Genomic DNA, 26,590 nt, shown 5'->3' with positions numbered 1-26,590 from the left:
CGAAGATACTGTTTTTTTGACATCTTAACTTAAACTTTTGGCAGGGTTTGGTTGGTTAAACTATATCCACGTTCAGAATGGGTTTTGTACGTTGTTAGGCTGGTTAAGCGAAGACTCGGTAGCCTTTCAATAACTCCGGATTCACATCTGAAATAGCATCTTGCGCGGTGCTCCAAGTTCAATTCTCTCCGGGGTTTTGCCGGTGTGATTGCTTTCAGACTGACAATCCGATGTGAAGAAATGTGGCTTTGACTAGGCTTTGGGTAAGCAGGTACCTTCGATATACTGCCTCCCATTAGGACGTTGTGGCAAACCTTTCCGGTACGTGAGGGATGGCAAAATAGTGATTTACTTGAATCCCGTAGAGATTAGGGGTATAATATGGTATTCAATGTAAGATTTTTTTCTTCTGTGTGTATACTGTATGCAATTTATTGTTCTTAAAATGCTTTTAATATATGGCCTTGATTTGACACTGCATCATATAATGTCGCTTGTTTAAAGCGACATTACTTCGTTTTAGCATGTGCGTTCCGAGTGCTTACAATGAGGTTCTTAACATAAAACTATTTTTAATAATACATTTGCTTTGGCAGCCTTCCGTGTTTTGTGCACTAGGTTTTAAACTGTATTGGAGACAGCGTTGTGCATTGAGATAATCCTGTTTTAGGTCACCCGTGGGTCTTGAGTAGGCCAGGCCAACCCAGCCTGGTTGGTGCCAATGCTGTGCAAATGGCCTAGCGAACAGTATGAACAAACTTTTTTTTGGGTTGTCTGTGACCCAAATCTATAAACAGTCCTATGAAGAGGTTAATTTGGTGTCAGTTGTTAGTTGTAGGTTATAAAACATTTTTCTGTATTTGTTCCTTTCCATTGCAGAATCAGAACGCAAAAGGGTATTTTCCTGGCTGTTTTGAAACGTTAAATGTAACTTTAAATGATTTTCGAATTCGGTCACTTAATTATCAGTGCATCAAAGGCGATCGAGCTGACAACTTGCTCTTGACGTTTTGTCCTTAATCCTTTAGCTGACAGAATTGAGGAACAGTCTCACTTCATAGCGTCTGTGTTAGTTGCTGGTTTGGCGATTTGACGCTACGTTTTAAGTGTTTAAAATGAATGACGCAGTATTCAAGATGAACTCCGCATACAATGGAGTGAAAACTGTATATATATTTTTCATCATATTAATGTCTTTGTGGTTAAAGTCTATATAAGAGTTTGGAAAGGGAGGAAATGAATTATGAAAGTCATACGAGGGAGTTATAGGAGTTAACTTCAGCAGCGTGATATTTATTATAGGAATTCATCAATATGAGTGGTATGGCTTCCCCATGTACAGTACAGTACCCCATGTAGCCAACAATGTATTGACTGAAAACCGGTTTAGTACTGTTCTACAGTATGTATTTGTTATATTTATTAATAAGTGTTAAAACTGGGAAAATGCAGAGCTCTTTTTGTTCAAGAGTGATGGTAACAGCCTAATATTATTAACAACTGTTACAGCAATTTATTCCAAAACTATTTAGTGATGTGAGAATTCATGGACTTCATTGTACAAGATTTTTAATGGAGTATCAGTGTAATGTTCTTAGTGTCATTTAAGTGTTAAGATGGATAGAATATTTTGAAGTGGTTAACTTTTCAAAGTTGGTGTTACATTGTAAATATTATTACCCTTCTTATTTAGTATTATTACTTAATTTAGGTGGATTTAATCTGAGCACTGAACTCTCGTTAGCCTGGGGTGGGAGATGAGCATCTTTTCCCTATTTTTTTTCTTAAAATATTCATACCTGTTATTTTTAAGGATCAGATTGTATTGATTTACTGCCTACTTTGTGGGATGAAAAAATTTGGAAACGGTTTATGTACTTAAAAACTTTCTTTCTGTGGTTAAAAATTATGCATCATCATCAGCACAACGTTTTCCCTCTAGCATTGATTTTTTTTGTATCTTTGCTTTTCCACATGATTGAAATAGCACAAAAACAAACTTTCAGTACAGCTGAGAGCAAGTTGTTTATAGGGGATACTAACTTTATGCCCCATATATTGGGAAAAGCTGCAGGGTCTCATGGTAATCATAAGATAGTTGGCGACTTCAAAGATTTTAAAAAAAATCCTGTTTTCTCTCTCGGATAACTTAGTTTGCTACATGTGAGGTGTGGCAGATTGACAGTTAGAATGAAATCGCACAGAAGTATGAAATATTTTCCTAGTGAAATTGTTTAAATCACCATGTTACTCAAACTTCCAAATACTGAGAACTTGGGACAGGAAATGTCATCATGCTCATATTGGAAAACAATACTTTGTACATAACCATGGCTGGAGTGTTTCAGTTCTTCATGTTGACTGTTGACCCATTTTCTGTGTACTTGTATATTGTAAGCAGGGAAAATGTAGCAATATTGTGTGTACTTTTAACATTGAAGTAACATCTTAAGTAACTTGAAGCATGTTCCTGCACGAGTTAAGATTTAGTAACATTAGCATGTAGTTGGAGATTGTGAGCGTTGTGGACACATAGTCCAAGAACCTCTCTTTACTATTGCTGAAGGGTTAAATACAGGATATTCATACTAATTTCCAAGGACATCTTTGAGTGAAAAGAACATGACAACCAAATGAATAGAGCATGTCAACACTTAAGGAAAATGAAAATGTAAGTTTGGGTGTGCAGTTATTTTTTTTTCTTTTGCAGTTCAAGTCTGTGAGGATCAAGCTTTGGATTACACCTGGTTTTTGCTACAGAGACTACAAGCAAGAACACCACCACCCCTTCCTTTTTCTGCTCAATGCCGACTATCTGTGGTTCCCTTTCAGGATGGATTGTGTGAATCTGATGGTCATTGTGTGTTTACATCAGCATTTAATTTTCTGTGACATTATCTTGTTCTTTTTCATTTACAAGAGAACACCCCCTCTCCAAGGCCCTGACCCTGTACACTGTAAAATTCTTAGCTTTCATTGCTAATTTGTTAAAAGAGAGACTCCTTTAAGCTCCAAAGGCTTAAAACCATATTTGACAGGAAGAGGCATTTGCAAGGAAAACCTTTTTTTTGGCAACTTTTGTTTGTGTTTTTTATTTGGGCAAATACGATGTCGGAAGACCCAGATAAAGTAGTGACGTTTTTGGCTCCTCCAAAAAATGGCAATGGTTCCAGTTCAGACACATTGGTGGGTGAGAAGCTGAATAGCAGGCATGAGGTTGAGTTCAGAAAACGGAGACATACCATGGACAAGGACAGCAAGACCACGGCAGAGCACCGCTTCTTTCGTAGGAGTGTCATTTGTGACTCCAATGCAACGGCCCTGGACCTACCCAGTAAAGCCTGCTTTGTGTCCTCTCCTCCTGATTTGGATCCACTGTCCATCCTCATAGCAGAGCCCAATGATAACTCCTTTGTGGCTGTTCAGCCTCTATGCATGATGTCAGTGGAGTCGGTTACTGATACACTCACCAAGGTCAATGTACAAAGTGAAGAATGTAACACAGTTATCCAGGAGGTTTGTGATGGGGAAGTGAAGCAGTCTTCTCTGGCAGGGCCCACAGATGACATCAGTCAAGCTGAGGAACCGGATGATAATGTTGCGCTAGAGAAGAGGGATGGGGTGAAGGGGGCTGCGAAAGTGAAGGTGGACCAGAAGACAGAAACGGAACAGCGGGAATTAGAGAAGAGGATCCAAATCCAGGAAGACAACGAGGAGGTGGAGACCAAAGCTGTGGGTACCTCGCCTGATGGCCGCTTCCTCAAGTTTGACATCGAGATTGGCAGAGGCTCCTTCAAAACGGTCTATAAAGGCTTGGATACAGAAACCACTGTTGAAGTGGCATGGTGTGAGTTGCAGGTAAGATGTTTTTTGAACATTTTCTGACCAGTGTCTGAATTTAAAATTGTGCCACAGGCCCTTTATACCTGGGCTGCAGAAAAATGGGGAAAAACATTCTGGATCTGGAATGTGAAGAAAGAACATTCTCTTGAAGCCTAGAAACTTTATAAAATTTTCAATGGATAGGTAACAGGTCTGTGATGTGAGCTAGGAAAAATAAGTTAAATCAATAAATGAAAATTGTTTTTTTTTGTTCTAATCCATTGCAAAACCTGTCAGAAGAACTAAAATATGAATATAAGAAGACTGGCATTATATTAAGAGTATTACAGACAATTAAAAAGCAAATGAATGTTTTGACACTTAGGAAATAGTGATGAGTAAAGGGAGACTTACATGTAAATGAGATTTGCATAAGGAGTTGTGTATTTTAATTATGCCTGTTATACATTCTGACAGACTGAGGCCTCCATAAGATTTTATATTCCTTCAGCTCAGGTTCTAAGCAAACTAATTTCTATGCAAGTCTTTTTTTCCAGATTTAGTTAAAGGAAGTAATGCTGATAATCTATACTACCATGTTGAATAGGTGTGGCTCAGGTTTGTGCTTTGAATAAATAGCAGTGCACATGCATGGCTTGAATAGCACATAGGGAGTGTATGTAGGTTATTTTGAGACTTTTTGGAATACCTAGATGCTGTATTTAAATAGACATGAAAACACATGATATAATAGAAGCTGACAACTTCAATACTGATTTAAATCAGTTAAATCATTAAAAGTAAAGCCAGGAGAAAAAAACATCTAGCTACTTACATCACCATTTAATGGGTCATGTGTGCTAAATGTACATTATTTCAATTTGCTAACAGAGTTGCATTACATTATTTTTCTTTATTATTGAAGATGGCCTAACTGGAGGTTAGGAGGGTCTAAATTTTATTGAAGAAAATGTTTCTATTATGCGACATGATTCAACAACTTGCTTTCACTCATCCTGTTTTACTCACCTGGTTTGTCCTTAATGGTACACTTAAATCTACCTGTCCATGTGTTGTTGGTCAGATCACTTCTAGTCTTGTGATAACTTGCAGAATAGGGTCCATGTCCTGTCTGTCACAGTGATAAAACATGAGACACGACTGTTCTTAGTTCTTAGGTTTTACTTGGCAGAATCATCTGGAGTCTTTTGTTGGTTAATGAAAAGCATTGTTTTAATTCAGTGGCATGTTACTTTATCTCTGAAGTCAAGGGGTCTCCCCTCAAACTACCCCTGTAGCACTGGAAATTGGGTTATAAATTTAATTTTAAAGGTAGTGCACACAAAAAGTAAATTCTGATAAATTATATGCACATTATTATGTAAATATTAGTATCTGACATCAATACAGAGCACTTACGTAAATACAGGCATATTTTTAATGTCTCCTGTAGGGAAATTTCCATTTAAGAGAACACCAATGTAATGTAATTTCCCTTTATAATGTGGATATTAGGGCTAACCTTCAGATTCCAGCGGAAGAAAAATCAATTTCAAGGGTTTTGTCTTTCCATGTATTTCCCTTTAAGTTTAGTTAGCAGTTTAAGTTACAGCTAAATAGATTTGGTGAAATTCTCTGCCATCAGTAAAAATAGTGATTTAAGTCTTTGAATCTTATGGATATCTTGTTTTATATCTGTGTAAAATATTCAAAGATATGGCAGAGAGATATCTTATTTCTCTGAATGCCAGATCATTATCCTTAATTGCTTGCACCTTGGAAACTGCCAAGCAGAAGTCTTGACTCCAGCTATCAGAGCCTGTTTAACTGAATCAGTAAATCATAATCTTTACAGCACTATAGTATATTGCATGTTTTAATTCTGTTTTGTGCACCTCTTATATTTAAATTTTTGGCAGGACTAATTTATTTGGACCGGAAAAGAACAAAAGGTAACTTTTGCACAGTAACCACACTTCATTTTTTGCACATTTTGATAATGTACCCTGCTTTCTCTTTGTGGCTCTGTTACTTGGCTTTAAGAACACTGGATCTAGAGCTTAAATGCATCTCATGTGGAAAACAAGAGCTTAGTTTTGTGTTCTTTGGCAGAACTTATAACCTCTGTTGTGGATTACATGGCTTAATTAAGAGATAAAATCAGTATAATTGATTTGCTAATGATCTTGAGGTCTTTAGACTTAGATGTGTATATGATATTACCTTGGGGAGAAGACATCAGTGAGGTCATTCTCAGATCCTTTGAAATTGAATCATTAATATAATATAGCCATCCATGTCTATAGTAGTCTGCTCCTGATATGCTAAAGGAAAAAAAAACTGTCCTTTCTTTATGAAGCCCTCAAACAAAATTAAAAGCTGTACTTTAAGTTAATTATTTTAAAAATTAGAGATGTTTACCAGTCAGAAATAAATGTGGATACTTTAAGGTCTTGTACTTAAAGATGCAAGTAGCCTATTTAAAGTCTTTGGTTTGCTAGTGCCTTTTGGGTGAAAGTGATGCATTGGTTTATAAGTGAACAGAAGAAGGTACAATTGGGCACAGGTGATGAGCTGATTAGCAGTTAAATGTCAGCCCTGATGAAAATGTAGACAGGAATTAAATACTCCCTGCTCATGAAGAGATTGACACATTTGTTTCATTGGTATATCGGCACGTGCACTAAAGTAAAAAAAAAAAAAACTGTTGCTTACTGTTTGGGGTGTTTTTATAGGCAGTGCTTTTGTATCCTGGTAAAATTTTGATACTTGAGTGCAATCTGTCAAAGATCACATTTTGTTATTATATTATATTGAGTTTTGGGATTTACCATTTTCTTTTGTGTGCTAATTCTTCAAAAGATCAGCAACTCTTCTAACTATAGGCAGTTATTTTATACATTTTTATAGATGCTTCTTTAATTGCTTTATTCTTTGTATTGGACTGATGGATTTTAGCAAAGTTAATTTTAGTATTTTATATTAGGCTATTTCAGGCTGTCAGGGCTATATAAGGCTAGGAAAATGTCAGGACAGTTTTCTTCACCAGGTTCACATCTGGCTCACAGCTATATTGTCTCCTACACTTAAGACGTTTTGCTTAAACCAAACTTACAGCCATATATTAATTTGTGGAAATTGATAGTTTATAGGATACTGGAATGTTAATCATAGGAGGCAATTATTGCACTCCATATGAAAATACTGATTGAAGCAAGGACTAGGTCTTATTTAATAATAATAATAATTATAATTGCTTACACTTATATATTTATTTTCTGGACACTCCACTCAAAGCGCTTTACAGGTAATGGGGACTCCCCTCTACCACCACCAATGTGCAGCATCCACCTGGATGATGTGACGGCAGCCATAGTGCACCAGAACGCTCACCACACATCCCCTATCAGTGGTGAGGAGAGCAGAGTAATGAAGCCAATTCATATTTAAGAATGGTTCAAAGCCAGACCAGATATTTTCTTTCACATGTGTAACTTGTTGCAGAACTTGGAGAAATCACACAAAATGTCTGTGCAAATAGCAACTTATTAACATCACTAATGATCCTAATCACAAACTCCTCATTAGTACTGATTAAGATTAGATTTGTTAGAATTTGATTGTTTTTGATGATACTTTACAATTTAGCTGAACTTGTGCTTAGTACAGTGCTAAGAGCTCAGCGTTGTTGTTCTTATCAGCACAAACAGCAGAGGGCTCTGACTCAGAAACTTTAATTAATCTGATCAGTTAATGAATATGTATGCCATGTTAATGCCATAATTATTGCTTTCTCTTGTTTTTAAATATGACTGAACTACTATATAACTACTAATGTGATACTCAGTTGCAGTTAGTCATGAAGCAAACGGGTTTGAATGTGAACATGTATGTATCATAGCAGCTTTTATTTCCATTGCCCTTCAGACAAATAAGCGAACATGTCGCTGTATCTGTTATGTAAAAGGTACATTTGTATCTGCAATACTATGAAGGTAAAGCCTTATGCACTTCCCGGGACTACTTTTGTTGCACTACCTCTGAGTGTTTTTTATTTAATGTTACATTTGCCTACACAACCTCTCTATATCCGCAATATACCTGCTTTCCCCAGAGAATCACAATTGTAGATACCCATCACAATAAAAACAAATCTATTCAAGTGACACCCAGATGTGATAGAACATATTTAAGACTTACATACCATCTATATATGTATTTTCTTAATGTCCGTCCTCTTCACTTCCCAGGATATCTGAAAATTCACTATTGCATTACTAAAATCTGAAAAATCACATGCGTTTGCTATAATACAGCTATTAATAAAGATAGATGTTTAAACTTCATTATTATTAAATTACAAGTTTATTGATAAACATTAATAAACTTCATTATTAAAAGATGTGGTATGACTGAAAAGCAATTTTAGTTAAATATTACATAAATCTTCAAGCAATGGATGGCTATGTTCATTACATAGTGATGATATTAACACTTCATTCAGGAACATTCTGATTTGATCCAGTGTTTCTGCTTAGTACACTACTACGTTGCTTAAACCATAGGAGGTGGTTTACATAAGTCCCCTACTTTAGTTATCTCTAGAGGGAAGCATCTGTTACTTGGGGCTTGTTGCACTTAAGAACAGGTTTGGAACGGTGCTGTGATCTACTTTCAGCTGCCAAGTTAGTTGCAGTTGGTCTTAAGGTAGCCTACTAGTTTAGCACAGAGCTGTGTGCTAACCATAGTTTGAACTCCACTTAGTACACTGCTTTCAGTTTGTTGCAATTGATGCATTGGGTGTTTTCAAAAATAGAACAGAGATCAATAGAAGAAGGGCCCTTGCAACAAAATTACAGGAAAAAGGAAAGTACTGGGACTAATCAAACATTTTGTTAATTACTTAACGACTAGCACCATAATACTTACTGATGTTTCACGGGCAATGGCGTCTAAAGAGATTATACTCTGAGAAAGATGTCATTGGCAAGGGGTAACAGTGGCAAGTGTATACTCCAGGGTACATACATTAATTTGAATTGCAAACAGCTGTAGTCCGTTGACTACAAATATAATTTCTGGATTGTGAACAGCTAGTTTCTTCAACAAAAGCTCCACAGATACTATAGTAGAGTTACAGTGTCCAAACTGCTCGTCACACCTGGCAATGGAAGTTTGTGAGTGATGCAGGAACGCAGGCGATCTGCTATTGAGTAGTAGAGAAATGTGATTTGGTGAGATGAATCATCCTTCACCAATTTCTTGAAAGAAACAGATGAGTGTACATGTGGTGCCAATCTAAAGAACATGAGTGCTTAGTTCCAACAGTGAAGAGTTCAGGTGGTTTCATAATGTTGTGTTGTGGATTTTCCTGGTATGGTTTGAGTAGTCTTTTCCTTAGAAGGCAAAGTCAATGCTAATCACTACTTAATGGTACTGAGTAATCATTTTAGTCCTATGTTGCAGCTTTCCTAGTGGGGTGAAGTGTCTTCATATCCACAGAACATGTGGTCACTTATCAGTGTCATGCACATTAAACTAGGGCCGCCACTAATGATTATTTTGTAAATGATTGATCCATCGACTATTTTTATTGATTATTCTAACAACTAATTTCATCCTATCTTAAATTGCGATTTACATACATGCTTATTCATAGACATCGTGAATACAGCTGCTAGATTTGTTTCTGAATCCAAGGGGGTTGACTTGGTTATGTATCTTGTTAAACAGGCATAAAGAGGCTAAATGTTTGTAAAGTATAAAATGATACCAATTGAAAGCATAGGGCAGGGGAAAACAACTCGTATCTCTTGAAGAGAAGTCTGAAGTGGAACCAATATACTATACCTTTGGAGCCGCAATGCATGAAATAATTAAATATATGAAAAGTTAAACATTTCTGTAACAGTTAATATTGGCACCGCCAACTCTGGTACAGGTTCTGTTCCAAAGGCAATGACTGCACAGCGAGCGATCTTTTTTAAATTACTGCTGTTTGTTATTGCCGTCATCACATTTAAGCATTATTTAGGCCTACCTTTTCAGTGCGACTTCTGTGTATTGTTGCTTTGCAGGGTTTGCCTCAACATTTGATTTCTTATTGTTTGACAATTTCTTGTCACATATTAAATATAAACGGAGACAAGCAGGGCTCGTGAATAAATCATCTATAAATTCTTGATCTTCGTCACAGATTTTTCTCTTTTGGAAAGCCAACCAACTATCTTAAACAGTAGGTTACAACATAAGTGTAAAATTTGCATTAAACCTTCAAAAATACTGCGTTCTTCGCTATATTTAAAAATACATCTTCCCAACTTAGCCTGATCATTTATTTAATGTGATTTATTTACAATTTAATCACTGGAGAAAATACTTAAAAATAACTTAATAAATTTTATTGCTGCTCAATTTTGACAGGCCGCTAATTTGTATTTTTCTTTTGGACCCACAAGGTGACGGAGCCACAGGTTTCCGACCCCTGGCATATATATATATATCTGGCAAAGAGTGAAAATACTACTCTGCACGTAATAAAGCTAGCAAGTGCATTTAGCGGACAAGTCGATCCTATTTAGCTAACCTGTCTATTGAAACATTATTTATAGTGTACTTGTGCGTGATAAAGGTGGGAAGTGTATTTAGCAGACTAACCTACAGTGTTTATCCTATCCAAGGAAATTCCAGAAATATTGTGCCTCTAAATTTCATCCCAACCCTAGTCACTAGCATCAGTTTTTCAAGTTAATCGGTTTCACATCACTAAAATAGTAATTGTTGGATGGCTAAACAAGTGTGAATGGGTTACTAACGGTACTGTCGTCTAGTCCTGTGCAATAGTTCCAGAGTGTTTCCTCTTCAGGTGTTTGTGCATGGAACTAGTGCTGTTGTGGAGCGCCATCTGTGTTTTACATAGAGAACAAAACCATTTTTATGTTTTTTTAGTGAAATACTCCCACACAGAAGAGACTTTTGGTCGAAATTTGGAGGGACCTTCCTCGGCAGAATGTGGTGCAGCTGCTGTCATGATTAGCCTACTCAAAAACTGTACAGTGTCGTAGCATCCTATTAACGGCACACAATTTGGGGGGTGATTAGTCGGTTAAGAAAATACGGCTACTTTATTGTTTTTGCGTCGATTAATCGCGGCAGCCCTACATCAAACTATTATCCTTAGGTCAAGGCCTTTTCAATCAACATATCTGAACCCAGTGAAGCTTTTATGGGATGTTTTTTAGTATGAAACTTGAGACAGTGCTTTCACTGTCAACCACAGGTGAGTTCATTGACTTTCTCATTAAAGAATAATACTCCATCCGTCTTGCAGTTTCTAGATGCTGGTGCACTTGGCTGCTGGCCCAACACTCTTGAGTGACTATACATTAGTCACTACAATTACATTATTTATTTGTCCATTATGTTCTGTTTGCATGTTTAAAATAGGTTAGGTGGTGTATTTTGTGTAGAGAGAATTAAGCTTTTGTGTCTTTGTTCTCCCTTTCATAAAAGGGTGATTAGAATATAAATGACCTCTGAGTTAAAAAATGGAGATGAGACCAGTCTTCTAATAGCAACTTTTAACTGCTTCAGTTACTAGATGAGAAGGTAGTGCTCCATGATGTATCCATGGGCAGAGAGGGCAGGCTGCAGTCTGAAATAGTAATATAACCCAGGAGTGATGTTTAATAGTTTTGTTAGACTTTTTCCTGATTTACATTGTTTATAAGTGATGTACCCTAAAAGTCCCTTACATTTCTTAAACTATATAATTTCAAAAACAAAGCACAAATATAAGTCTTATTTCCATGCTGGGCTGGGCATTGTAAATTTCTGTGCTGGAGGATTAAAAAAAGGTAAGGTTTCTCTGTGAATAATGTGTTTTAGTTTGTGGCAGTCTGGAAAGAAGTATCACCTCTGTAATTACTCCTTTCAGCTTCCTGGATGAGTTTATTTTTAATAGTGAAAAGAAGCAGTCGTGACATACTGAAATAAATGGTGTAAAACACAGCCCATCATCCATAGAATACATTAAAGCAATTGAAAACTGTTAAACGCACCTTGCCTTGGTGTTTTAGATTATTTAGATTTTTAGATTAGATTATCTGTGCATTGTATTCTGTAAAATAATCTGAAGAGAAATTTCTTTACAGATGTACACTTCATCACTCTTCGTCCTTGTGTGAGTTCACATCAAAGAATTTTGGTTGCCCTTCTAGTCTTTAAAAATGCATTGCTTGCCTAGGCTTGTTTTCTTTCTTTTTAAGATTTGTTGATGTCTAGTATAATTCCGTAAATTTCTTCAGACTGAAAACTGTGGAGTTTGAGGAAAAGCTGTTTCCCTTTAATTTTTTTTCTAGTAAATGAAATAGGGTAAAGGTAACAAACTGGATTGGCTGGCCATACTGTAAATTCCTTGGACACTGTTTAGCTCTAGCCATCTTCCATTCCTTTGTATAAATAAACCAGCAAAGGTTTTCAATTACAATTTTTGTTTTCTTTTGAGCTGATTGAATTATGATCTGTTAACTGAATGCATGAGACTTAATTGGATTGCATTATTTGTTTCAGGTTTTGGGGATTTATCAGTCAATAATAAGAGTTCGTTAATTGTTAGCTATTGTTTTAATTTTTATGCACAAAAATGGACAGTTCTCTGCTACTCACTTAAAAAGTTGACTCCACCAGTAATTGTATTTAGTGATTGGTGTATGTGGTTTGATTTAATATACTGCAGCACATCCTTTAATACATCTCTACTTATGAAAGTAAGAATATTATAAAGCATGGGAATTCTGTCAAAAAAAGTCAAACTGTGGTAATTACCCTTGCATTTTAGTTGTAAAAGCTGGAATTGATAAATCACGTGACTGAAATGCAGAAATGGTAATGGGAAGAATGCTGACTCGGTTTACTGCCAGCACTGTTGAAAATATCGATACATATATTGCTGGGCATGAGGCATTAATTTTTCATTAGAAGAATACAGGGAGTTCTATTAAGAGTGTTGTACATCAACCCATTAAAAAAAATCAGTGTTAAATTCATCCGGTAAGGGTTTGATTTAAAGAATATAAAAAAAAAACCTTTCAATCTGCATAATTACAAGACATAGTGTTTTAGTGGATGGATATTTAAATAATTTTAAGACATCTAGTAATTTGAAAATTGTAATAACCTTCAAGCAATTTCTAAAGTTGTTTTTTAATACATACAACTAGACATTGCTGTGCAATTCTGTAGGACAGTTTCTGCCCCTGGCTTTTAGTCATTCTGAATATGAAACAAGGGGAATAGTTCACAGTTGAGATTGCTTTCAAGATGTTATGCTTCCATGTAAAAAGTGTTAACATACAGTTCTGTGCAAAAGTAGTTTTTTTCCCTTTCACATTTTCTACATTTTTGCATTTTTTTAATGTTATTGGAGTTGCTTGCATGTTCTAGTGAAATATGAAGGGAGCCTGAGTTAAATAACACCAAGCTTTAGTGCTTGTTTCATGTATCACATAAGTTATTCAATGTCCCCAGTATGTGAAAAGGTTTATATATTTTGAAATTTAGAATAGCACCATATAATGCATCTTTAATAAACATAATGCTTATGTGGATCCAATCAAAAGTATTTCATACATTTTTCACAGCATAGTTTATAATTATTACAATAATTGAGATTCTCTCTTTCAAGAATGATTTCTTACACTGATTCTCTATGGATTTAGAACAATATGGATACTTTGTAGTAAAATACAACGCAGCAAAGGTTAGGAATGTCCTTAAACAGTAGTGGAAACAAATCTGAGGCAGCCATTTCTATGTACCCAGAGGTATTAGGTATGAAACACTTTTTTGCTCCTTATAATTCCTAAAATTCCTCTTTGAAGATGTCTGTCAGTAATAAGTAGGTGCCTCATTTGTTAAGGGGAAAAGGATTGGTGTAGGGAGTGAATCCCCACCCCACAATTGCATTTGTTTATTCTGCCTGTGAAAGTTTGTATTATGTCCACAGAAAAAAACTGAAATAAAGCTTTTTTTAAAGGGCTAAAGGGGGCTTGTCTCTTTTGTGATTAATATGGCAAAAGATTTAAGGAGATGAATTTGAGTTTTTGGCATTTTAAAATTTTTTTGGGAATATTTATATGTTGGGTTGTCAGCATTTCAAACTGATTTTGCTGACTTTCTTAGTTGGATTTTTCTTTCTATTTCTATATTTGTTTTGGTATAGCTTTAATTGGCTGTCATGTCTTTCCTTATGATTAATAAACCTTTTACCTCCAGAGTGCATTATATGTTGCCTTGGGAAAGTCACTACATCTAGTTCTGTTAAAGCTTTACATGCACCTTCAGTTACTTGACTGGATGTGAATTCCCTAGGTTCTATGTATAAACGTGTATGCTAAATAATGCAGGTAATCTAAATGCACAGTTCTCCTAAACTAGGGGTTCTCCTTTCATTAGTGGTCAAAGTCTAGTAGACAATAGGCAGACCTAGTGTTTTATAACTATTTGTAAACATTTTCTTTTACATATTTTAATGTTTGACAGTTCCTGCTTTACAATGTTCTTGAATTTTTAATATTAAATTAAAATGCATGCAAAACTAAATTGAGTTATGTGGTTTTCAGGCAAGCAAGGAGTCTTAGGGAAACAAATTCTACTATGTACCAAAAAGGAAGATGACTAATATAGATGGCATGATGGAACTGTTTTTGAAAATTGTCTGCTGAGTTCCTAAGGCAGTCCTTCATTTGCCGAATGAAGCTTGGGTATGATGAAAGCAGGTTAAATATTCATTTCACTTATGAAACAAAGAGGTGCTTGGGTTACAATGCAGAATACAAATGGGACTTCAGGTGAAATTGGATATGAATTAGGCCTAACAGCCATAAATATCTCTTAAAGTACAGTTTTCAAGCAAACCTTTGAACTGATAAAAATTGTAGTATGTTTTGTATAGGATGAATAAAATATAAGCACATCACATCTGCAGTTTAATTTTTTACAGTGAGGAACCTAATGAGAATCTCAATTGGGAATGAAGCATCTTGAAACTAACTTCTGTATTCTTTTTATCAACCTGTAGATTTATCAGTTTTTTTTCTCCTGAAAATGGGGTAGTAGCCTAAATCATTAAGGCACGAGGTTGTCACATGTACAGTTTTATGTGCAAGTTTGGGCACCCCTGGCCAAATTACATGTTTTGTTGATTGAAAAGAAGTTAACCTTTGCAGCGAGCAAACTTAAACTTGACATGTTTCTGCAAATATTAATGCACAGTTACTATTTATTTCCTACATTTCACAGATTGAAAGAAATAAAACAGTAAATGTAGCATGTGCAAAAATTTGGACACCCTTCCAGTTGATCCACTAGTGTTATTTTTTTGTAAGGTCTCAAAACTAAATTGACTTGTTAGGCCTTAATCTAAGTCAGGTGATGACAATTCTAGAGTTTCATACAGATGCAGCCATTCAAAGTGAGCGGTACAGACACGTACCGCAGGTATGATGACACGGGGTACCGCGGTGCGTGATTGGTTGACCGACAGGGGCACTCGTGGTCCGTTGGTCTGTCTTGACTTGAACTTTATTGCCATATGTAACCGGTATTGGTACAATGGAATTCTTACTTACAGAAAGTCTCTCAATTGTAAAACAAAAAAAAAACAAAAAAAACAAAGTGCAAACAGTGCATCAAGACAATGTAAAAACAAACAATAGACAATGTGCAAGTAAACATGCAGACAGTTTGAATGTAAACAATACAGACGTGTAAACAATGACTGGAGACGTACAATAAATAAATTACAATGAGGTAGATGGTGATGGTGTAGGTGTGGTCCGAGGGGGATGGCTAAATGTGTTCGCCAGTCTCACTGCTTGTGGATAGAAGCTATTGAAGAATCTAGTGGTAAGTGTCCGTATGCTCTTATATCTCTTGCCTGAGGGCAGTGGGGTGAAGAGCTCATGCCCGGGGTGGTGACTGTCCTCTGTGATGGCCAGAATTCTACCACGGCAGCGGTCCTCATAGAGCTGTTTAATCTCGGTGAGACCGCAGCCGATGATCTTCTGGGCCATATTGACCATTCTCTGCAGTGCCTTTCTTTTTGCGAAGAGGTGTTGCCATACCACACGGTGATCCCGTTGGTGAGGACGCTCTCGATAGTGCAGCGGTAGAAGTTCACCAACACATGTATTGGCATCCCCCATCGCTTGAGGCACCTCAAGAAATAAAGGCGCTGCTGAGCCTTCTTCATGTCGTAGAAAGACTTACTGTAAACGTCTTGACTGTGCCCGTTGTAGATATTGAATTTTACCACTGAAGGGAAATCTTAGTAGCTGAGCATAAAAAGAATAGGAGCATACTGTAACGCGTGTGAAGGCCATAAACGATATTAATTTTGGAACGTAAACATACAGTATATAGCTGGTCTTGGTACTTTAAAGAAAAAAATACACACCAGTATTCCATTTCTCCCTAAACATTGTAAGCTTCGAAGTCTTTAACTAACGTGATACCGGAGTCAACAAGCATACTTTTAGAATTTGATTAAAAGGGAATATAATATGGAATCGCGTATCTAAAGAATTTAATAACGGTATGATTATATCCGTGTACTGCGGCAGGGCTGTGTAGGGCTGTTTCGCCTGCCTGATCATGCGAGCTGTCTTGTAGCCTACTGGTCTAGGTGCGTGACTACCAACTGGCAGGTTGTGTGTTCGAATCCAGCTGGTGCTGGACTTTTATTTTAACTAACATTTCTTCGAAAAAATAGGTAAGCGATATTATGGACAATCAATTGACTTTTATATTTCAAAATATCGCAACATGATCGATATTTGCGATATTTTGAACATATCTTCCCTTCTGACAGCGGTTCCTGCTTCTATTGTGTGTGTGCAACAGTAAATTTTTATAGAGAAATGGAGGCTGGACAGTATGCGTTACAATATAAACATTTGTATTGATTTAAATCGTGTTCTGATTTAAATCGCAAACGCGTGTTTAATTATGTGTTTTTTAATCATAATCAGGCTAATGCATTTCTACATTTTCTGTATGAACCAGCTTAGAGGTTCATACAGAAAGACAGCTTGTGTTTAAATTGAGTGTAAGGTAATTTATGCTTCTAAAGTCATGGTCAGTATTATTGTACTGTGCTGTACTGTGTCACATTATTTTATAGCGTTTTTATTGCATTATTAAATCCGGTGGCGCTGTGTTAGTTTCCTGACTCACATTATTTAAACTGCGACACTGATCATTCATCTCTAGCGAATAGGTAATTTAAGCGAATAGGTAATTAGATTGCTCATAAACCTAATCACTTTTTCTACATAAACACAGCGTGATTGCTCTCTGAAAATGCTTTTCCTATATTTTTAAAGTAGGCTCAGATTTCAACTATAGATCGTATTATTATAAACTTTCTTGGAAAAATGTATTTTATGTAAACCATGTTTGCTATTAATTCATTTAGGGCTTAAATACGTTCATTGTCTTCCAATCGAGTTGAGTTGACATTGGAAGCCTGCCACACCCGGACTGTTAAACCAACGCATTAGCACGTCAAAGCCCATTGAGCCAGTATTGGCTTTAGTATTTAGTATTTAGTATATTGTAACGCTTACGGCAGACAGGCACTGTGTAGGAGCCGACGCACCAGAGCAGCGCATCGAGGGAGTGTCTGCATTTATAACTTAGTTTTTAAAATTAGTCAAGCAATACGAAGCATCTCCTTTTACTTAGTGCCTGAGCATACTGCAACGCGTGTGAAGCCCATAAACGATATTAATTTTGGAACTTAAACATACAGTATATGGCTGGTCTCGGTACTTTAAAGAAAACATACACACCAGTATTCCATTTCTCCCTAAACATTTTAAGCATCGAAGTCTTTAACTAACGCGATACCGGAGTCAACAAGCATACTTTTAGAATTTGATTAAAAGGGAATATAATATGGAATCACGTATCTCAAGAATTTAAAGACCAGACAATCGCAAACTCGTTTTCAATAAAATTATTTTATTCATTCAGCAGTTTGTGAGAGGGACATCCAGCAGGGAGAGACACACACACCGGTTTTCATTGACAAAATTGTTTTTTTTCAATTCCTCTTGTCTAACAGGAATGTTTTGTTTGTGGACAGACTGTTAGACAAGAGGAAAAGACCGCCTCCTCCTACGAAGCATTTCGTTGATCCGATCACAAATTCTTTTCCAGTCGTACGCAGCAAGGGTTGAGAATCTCCGATTCACCATCGTACTAATGGTTTCCCGGAGATTGCAAGGCAAGGCACTTTTGCCTCTGGACCCATCGAAATTTACAGACGTGGTCCACCCCCAGTAAATTTCAAAAGTCACAAGATTTCGAAACACGAGGGCGGCGTAGCGGTCGGCTCTTGCTTTCCCGTCTATGCCGATGCACTGCAAGTACAACCCCCCCTCCATCTCCTGGGTGATGGGTAGCAGTTGGACATCTGGGAGAATTATTCGTCCCACTGGCATCTGTGAATTCAGCTGTGCTTCCTGGGGGGAGATAGCCGGCGGGGACAGCATCAACAGATTCCTGCGCGGTGGTGAACTGAGAGGCCGGGATGGAGTGTCCTGAGGCGGTGTGTGCTCTGCGGGGGGCAGAGCTTCTGCCAGGCATTGCAGCCTGCGCGGCGGGGAGAGGCACTTTTCGGGAGACAGCTGCTCAACTGTTTGACTGCTGGAACTCTAGCCTCCCAATCCTCCCCAGTAATGCATCGTTATGCTCCCGCTGCTGCCGAAATGTCTCCATACAGGTGCTGCTTCTACAGGTTGGCACCTTGGCCAGTGGCCGAGAGCAGAGACCCACGGCCTGTGGCAAAATAACATAATTCATGTAAGAAATAAAGTCACACAGTAGTATTCATCAGTCGCGGAACAGAAGTCAAAATAAACTTTTCTTTTTTTCCGTCTTACCGCTTTCTTTTTTACTGTCCTGGTGGTAGATCGTTTCGCCCGTGCGGTGTTTTCTTGAAGAACAGGCTACGAAGAAATAATTATAATTGAATTTAAAATTCAAAACGGCAATAATACCTTGTAATATGCGCTGTAATCGCGTATTTCAGATGAAGTCTGCTGTATTTGCTTACCCTTCGCTCTTTGGAAGCTGGGGCGGCAGAAGCACCCCGTCTCTTCCCGTAAAACGCCTTGGTCTCCATACTGTACTATGGTCGCTGTAGTGCAGGTTCGCAGTTTTTTTTTTTGTGATGGGAGCTCACCCAATCCCTTGGTGTCTTTTATGCGTCACACATACTGTATTTCAGCGCCATATATTTCATGGATATTATAGAATATAATGGATGGATATCTTAGTTATCTTTCTAGTTCACAGGTTTGCATGCATAATTTAATTTTGAAAGCCACTGAGACATCAGGTACTACTGTTGTATTTATGAAAAAGAAACAAAACAAAAAACATACTAACAACTGTGCCATCCTACTCCTTAGTTAATACATTTTATTATTCATAAACAGTTAACATTGTTAGCAAAATATTTTGAATTATATTTAACCCTATTTTTTCTTTAGTTTTGTATTTAACTTATTATATGATAGTCAGACTTAATGTATATTTGAACAATGAAAATATATTTTTACAAGATTTTACATTAAGCACTTAAAATTAATATGGTTAATAATAGTAAACTGTAACATGCTGTAACAAGATCGGTTAAACTGCGAAGAAAATGCTTTCAGAGAAAATGTTTCAGGTGTGAAGAACATAGATTTCCAATGCAATTTCAACCAAACCTGTTCCCACACACCCCGCCCCCACTACCATTAGAATATACACAAACATTTTAGCGTTTCATTCTGAGCAGAAGACCCTCACACCTGAAGAGTGCTGGCTGTGACGAATTAAACCGGTTTTACAGGTTTCAATCACAGACCATGTGACATGGGACTCAGTAAACTACAGTAACACCGTATTTGATAACGCTATAAAAACGCTATAAAATAATGTGACTTGGCACAGAACAAGTTTACAGCACAGTACAAAGATAAATGCTGACCATGACTTTAGAAGCATAAATTGCCTTACACTCAATTTAAACACAAGCTGTCTTTAGCCCTCTAAGCTGGTTCATACAGAAATGTAGAGATCCAGGCTCAGAACACACAGCTTCATTAGCGAATACATATGCAGGACAACTAGAGAAGACGTTTTACAGAGGATGGATTTTTAGAAACATCCCATCAGACATCCCATCATATTCACAACGTGAAATCTAGAAAATAATATTACGTAACCAAAATCCGCAATATGGAAACAGAACCTATGTAATTGTTGATAGATGATGTACTCGTAACATTTTTTCAAGACGAACTACAACATTTAAAAAATGACTTGTATGTACTTGATATCTCTAATCAATCCACGGGTCCCAGCACAAAACGAAAGTATAACGCATACTGTTTCGCGCTTCTTATTAGTTGCTCAAAAGTAATTTGACCGTATGAAATGCATAATATAAACCTAGAAACATATACGTGAGCAGTACTTAAGCACTGTAGTATCGGTGTTAAGACATACCTCTCAAATACTGTAAATCAAGTTAAAAATATCTCAAGACCGATTCTGGTCGTAATGAAACCATGCAAGGGAGTTTTTATGTCCGTTGCAGTTCTTTTGCAACATGAATATACAGTGCCTTGCGAAAGTATTCGGCCCCCTTGAACTTTTCAACCTTTTGCCACATTTCAGGCTTCAAACATAAAGATATAAATTTTTTATTTTATGTGAAGAATCACCAACAAGTGGGACACAATTGTGAAGTGGAACGAAATCTATTGGATTTTTGAAACTTTTTTAACTAATAAAAAATGAAAAGTGGGGCGTGCAAAATTATTCGGCCCCCTTGCGTTAATACTTTGTAGAGCCACCTTTTGCTGCGATTACAGCTGCAAGTCGCTTGGGGTATGTCTCTATCAGTTTTGCACATCGAGAGACTGAAATTCTTGCCCATTCTTCCTTGCAAAACAGCTCGAGCTCAGTGAGGTTGGATGGAGAGCGTTTGTGAACAGCAGTTTTCAGCTCTTTCCACAGATTCTCGATTGGATTCAGGTCTGGACTTTGACTTGGCCATTCAAACACCTGGATACGTTTATTTGTGAACCATTCCTTTGTAGATTTTGCTGTATGTTTGGGATCATTGTCTTGTTGGAAGATAAATCTCCGTCCCAGTTTCAGGTCTTTTGCAGACTCCAACAGGTTTTCATCCAGAATGGTCCTGTATTTGGCTGCATCCATCTTCCCCTCAATTTTAACCATCTTCCCTGTCCCTGCTGAAGAAAAGCAGGCCCAAACCATGATGCTGCCACCACCATGTTTGACAGTGGGGATGGTGTGTTGAGGGTGATGAGCTGTGTTGCTTTTACGCCAAACATATCGTTTTGCATTGTGGCCAAAAAGTTCGATTTTGGTTTCATCTGACCAGAGCACCTTCTTCCACATGTTTGGGGGTGTCTCCCAGGTGGCTTGTGGCAAACTTTAGACGAGACTTTTTATGGATATCTTTGAGAAATGGCTTTCTTCTTGCCACTCTTCCATAAAGGCCAGATTTGTGCAGTGTAAGACTGATTGTTGTCCTATGGACAGACTCTCCCACCTCAGCTGTAGTTCTCTGCAGTTCATCCAGAGTGATCATGGGCCTCTTGGCTGCATCTCTGATCAGTCTTCTCCTTGTTTGAGCTGAAAGTTTAGAGGGACGGCCAGGTCTTGGTAGATTTGCAGTGGTCTGATACTCCTTCCATTTCAAGATGATCGCTTGCACAGTGCCCCTTGGGATGTTTGAAGCTTGGGAAATCTTTTTGTATCCAAATCCGGCTTTAAACTTCTCCACAACAGTATTACGGACCTGCCTGGTGTGTTCCTTGGTCTTCATGATGCTCTCTGCGCTTTCAACAGAACCTTGAGACTATCACAGAGCAGGTGCATTTATACAGAGACTTGATTACACACAGGTGGATTCTATTTATCACCATCAGTCATTTAGGACAACATTGGATCATTCAGAGATCCTCGCTGAACTTCTGGAGTGAGTTTGCTGCACTGAAAGTAAAGGGGCCGAATAATTTTGCACGCCCCACTTTTCATTTTTTTATTAGTTAAAAAAGTTTCAAAAATCCAATAGATTTCGTTCCACTTCACAATTGTGTCCCACTTGTTGGTGATTCTTCACATAAAATAAAAAAATTATATCTTTATGTTTGAAGCCTGAAATGTGGCAAAAGGTTGAAAAGTTCAAGGGGGCCGAATACTTTCGCAAGGCACTGTAATTATATCGTTATTAATTTCTTGAGATACGCGATTCCATATTATATTCCCTTTAATCAAATTCTAAAAGAATGCTTGTTGACTCCGGTATCACGTTAGTTAAAGACTTCGAAGCTTACAATGTTTAGGGAGAAATGGAATACCGGTGTGTATTTTTTTCTTTAAAGTACCGAGACCAGCCATATACTGTATGTTTATGTTAAGATTTCCCTTCAGTGGTAAAATTAGATATGAATATTCAATACTTAAACGGGCACAGTTAAGACATTAAATATACATATTGTATACAGTACAGTTTGCATACGGTAATATGTTTATGTTACGCGATTAAAAAATAAATAAATAAAACTGGAAGGTCCAGCACCACCATTATGTTTATATGGTTGTTTTTGTTGGTTGGTTGTTATTATGGTTATTAATAATACCATCTATAGTTGAAATCTGAGCCTAAATAAAAAGAAAAAGCAAGTGATTAGGTTTATGAGCAATCTAATTACTTATTCGTTTAAAAAGCTATATAAAATAAAGTTTATTATTAATTTGCTGGACAGAGCGGTGAACATTATTATGCATAAGACAAAGATAACGATCCTGATCAGTTTAGAAATCTGTGTACGCTGTAAGGTTTTTACTTCTTAAACTTTTAAAATACACGTTTTGAATAGAAAGAAATCCTCTTCCTGGTACAGTATGTATAGCAAACCAGCACATCTTTTTTCTCCAATCAGAGGGGTGTCAGATAGTGTCAGCCAATCACCATTCTGCGTTGGGTAGCAACGGGTGACTGTTCTCAGGCGGAAGATGTAAACAGCTTAATGTTCGTGTTAAATAATTTTTTTAAATTCAATTAAACGGGCACAGTTAAGACATTAAATATACATATACTGTATACAATACAGTTTGCATACGGTAATATGTTTATGTTACGCGATTAAAAAATAAATAAATAAAAATGAAAAGTCCAGCACCAGCTGGATTCGAACACACAACCTGCCAGTTGGTAGCCACGCACCTAGACCAGTAGGCTACAAGACAGCTCGCATGATCAGGCAGGCGAAACAGCCCTACACAGCCCTGCCGCAGTACACGGATATAATCATACCGTTATTAAATTCTTTAGATACGCGATTCCATATTATATTCCCTTTTAATCAAATTCTAAAAGTATGCTTGTTGACTCCGGTATCACGTTAGTTAAAGACTTCGAAGCTTACAATGTTTAGGGAGAAATGGAATACCGGTGTGTATTTTTCCTTGTGATATTTTAAGCTCTAGTTGAATGATAGGTGTCGCATTTTAAATCATTTTCGTAGCTAGAAATTATGAAACGCCCTGTTAAAAGCAAGGAAGTTTTTATGCCCGTTGAAGTAAAACAAAATGCCTGACAAAGTATGGCTTGGACAGATTCCAAGTGCTTGTACAAATGTGCTAAAGAAATTATACTTTGAGTATACAGCTTGTCCAAAGTCATCCATTATTAATACTATTAGTAATATCTTCAGTAAAGGCTTTGATGCATAAATATTTCTGATAAAGGTAGGTTGTGTACTTTTGTCCAACTGAGCAATCTTGCTTTCATAAAATATACCAACATTTTAATGACTGATGATTAACATGCTGTAATACACAGTTCAAAATTAAAGGCTCAAATGCTGTACATGAGAGGTTAACCTGGCGGTTTTACAAGGCGACGCCGGATAGTTAGTCACGTGACACACGTGAAATGCGTGATACCGCGTGATACCGCGACACGCCCACTGGGGTATGCCGCGAAATACCTCACCCATTTTGAATGGCTGCATCTGTAGTTCCAGAGTTTAGCTGGCACAAGAATAGTGGTGCAGCATTGCTTGCACAAACATGATCTGCATGGAAGAGTCAGCACAAGGAAACCTTACGCGATCTCATCACAAACGTCAATGTCTGAAGTTTGCAATGCAATCAAGTGCTGTGGTCTGATGAAGGAAAATTTGAACTCTTTGGCTACAATCACCAAAGGTACGTTTAGAGGAAAAAAGGAGAAGCATTTGAAGATAAGAACACCAACCATGTTAAGCATGGAGGTGGTTCTGTTATGCTTGGGGGTTGTGTGGCAGCCAGTGGCACAGGAAATATTGTGCGGGTAGAGGGAAGAATGAATTCTACTATCAACATATCCTGGAAGCTAATGTCCCACAGTCAGTGAAGAAACTGAAGCTGAAAAGGTTAGATATTACAACAATGATCCAAAACATACCTCAAAATCAACCACGGTCTACTTCAGGAAACGAAAGATTAAGGTTTGGAATGGCCTTCACAGTCCCCAGACTTGAATATTTTTTAAAATCTGTGGGTAGATCTCAAACATGCGGTGCATGCAACATGGCCTAAGATTATTTCTAAACTAGAAGTGTTCTGCAAGGAAGAGTGGGGGAAAAAGATTCCTAAAGCAAGAACAGAAAGATTGTTAGCTGGCTACAAGAAATGTTTGGAGGCTGTGATTTCTGCCAAAGCAGGTGTTACTAAGTACTGACTGATAGGGTGCCCAAACTTTTGCACGTGCCACATATTTACTGTTTTATTTTTTTCAATCTGTTAAATTCAGCAAATAAATAGTAACTTTGCATTAGAATTTGCAGAAATATGTCAAGTTTGTTCTCTGCAGAGGTTGTTAACTTCACTTCAACAAAATATGTTATTTGGCCAGGGGTGCCCAACGTCTTGCATACAACTGTATGTTTAGCTGCCCTCACTGACACTTTTGAAAACGGTTTCGAAAAAAGTTCTAAAATAGCAACTTTCAAGAAACAAAGTTTGCTTTTTGGAAAAATAGTTTACAGGGACATCTTTTCTGACATTTTTTATAAGCTATTGCTTTGAGAAACTATTCAATATCTTGGATATTAAGCTTTTTTAGAAAGGTTAAAATCTCAGTTTTGTAATGCTCATTTTGAGTGTTAGATTAAATAAAAGCATTAGTGAATGTTAACTAATACTGAACATTGAGGGAGTTTAACTTTCTTGGGCAATTTATTTTCACAAGGCTTTATGAAAGGAATCAAGGTTAAAGAACAATCTCAATCATGGAAGCATTTATGCAATGTAGGAAGACATTAATAAAATAGAGGAAATTTGTTATTGGTTTTATTGACATCTTTTATTAATTCTGATATCCAGGTGTTGGTTCACCTCTCGTTTAGGTTATCATGAACCTGCCTTTTCTCTCATTTCTTTCTGTGCTCAAATTTTAAGGCAGGCCCAGTTGCATTAAAAAATCTTTGCTTTTTTAAGTTTAATGGTTATAAAAGCAGCTGCCTAATATTTATGCTAATATCCTCATTTAAGGGATTTTTTTCACATTTTAAGCACCTTAAATATTAGTGTTTTATGCTACACCTCCTCAGAAGTGTATCTGCTATCTAAATTGAACATTTTTTTTCCACAGTGGATGTGTTTTGATTCAAACTTTAATAAACTGGAAGTCTTTCTTTTACCTCTGTGATACAGTGGAGTTTTATGTGTTTACATTGCAGCTGTTCTGAATGGGCGGGCCTTCTGCACTTATGATTTAGAACCTTAAGCATGATTTCTGTAGCTGCTGTTACTCATCCTAGAGGAATGGGAAGAATTTTAATGCCCTGTATTGTTTTGAATCCTAGAAGGATCAGTAAAGAAATGTAGTGGCTTCCTTGGACAAAATATTTTTAGTTCTTGCATATCTTTTTTTAAAGCTTCAATTATTTTTAAAAGGAAAAAGACAACGTCAAATGTAGGTTTTAAATGTAGCAGTTGTACAATTTGTAAGGAAACCAGTGTACTAGAATGCTACTATACTGAACTCCTTGTGTCCAATCATGCATCACAAACCTCAATCAAATGGGTAAAAAAATAAATTAAACAATGAACAGAAACAATTGGCAATCGTGTAAGTTTGAATCCTGTTCACACTGCAGTGTTTATTCTTTGTATCCCTAAGACTACTTGATTAGGAGTTGATCTTGTTCCCTCAACCTCCACTCAGCCTTCTCTTCCAGTCACCTGCTGAGCAAGCTTCTCTTTTGCCTTCATGTTTTTCCATCTGATGACAGCTCTAACAATGCAGAACCTGAGTACAATGTGCAGAAACTGTTAAGGGTTAAGATAGATTTTTTTAAAAAAATATTTCTTGTTAGGTGTTAAAATTATTTTGTGCCCAGGATTCATTCATTACATTACTGAAGCTTTTGTTTGCTTTACCATATTTACAGTATAATATTACGTCACTTAATTTTTTTATCACTGTGGTGTTGTCTTACTCTTTCTGCTGTAGGCTAGGTGTCACTGGGTATTAGTTTGCTTGAATCCCATCAATTTAAAAAATCCTTTTATCAAGGAATCTTTTCCCCCATTGCTTCCAGATATGAGGTGGTTTACTGTACAGGCCTGACAGAAGTGAAGGAGAAAATTTACATGATATATAAGATTCATTTGCATTTTTCTT

The 26,590-nt window shown here is 37.0% G+C and overlaps 1 protein-coding gene across 14 annotated transcripts in view; it reads left to right on the top strand.

Moving 5' to 3' along the window:
- wnk1b (WNK lysine deficient protein kinase 1b) overlaps positions 1-26,590 on the top strand; it is a 171,110-nt gene that overhangs the window by 1,041 nt on the left and 143,479 nt on the right. For 13 of the 14 annotated variants that reach the window (XM_088646939.1, XM_088646938.1, XM_088646941.1 and 10 more), the window contains exon 2: positions 2,711-3,858. In XM_088646939.1, coding sequence (XP_088503065.1) covers positions 3,109-3,858 — 750 coding nt within the window. In that variant the 5' untranslated portion in view covers positions 2,711-3,108. Of the gene's footprint in view, positions 1-22; positions 264-2,710; positions 3,859-26,590 lie in introns of those variants that run through there. The other variant, XM_088646929.1, reaches the window with a different exon arrangement.

The sequence above is a fragment of the Lepisosteus platostomus genome, chromosome 9 (assembly GCF_059453375.1).
Source record: "Lepisosteus platostomus isolate fLepPlt1 chromosome 9, fLepPlt1.hap1, whole genome shotgun sequence".
NCBI classification, from domain to species: Eukaryota; Metazoa; Chordata; class Actinopteri; order Semionotiformes; family Lepisosteidae; genus Lepisosteus; species Lepisosteus platostomus.
The sequence above is the reverse complement of the archived record's forward strand: the minus strand, read 5'-3'. Positions and strand labels throughout refer to the sequence as shown.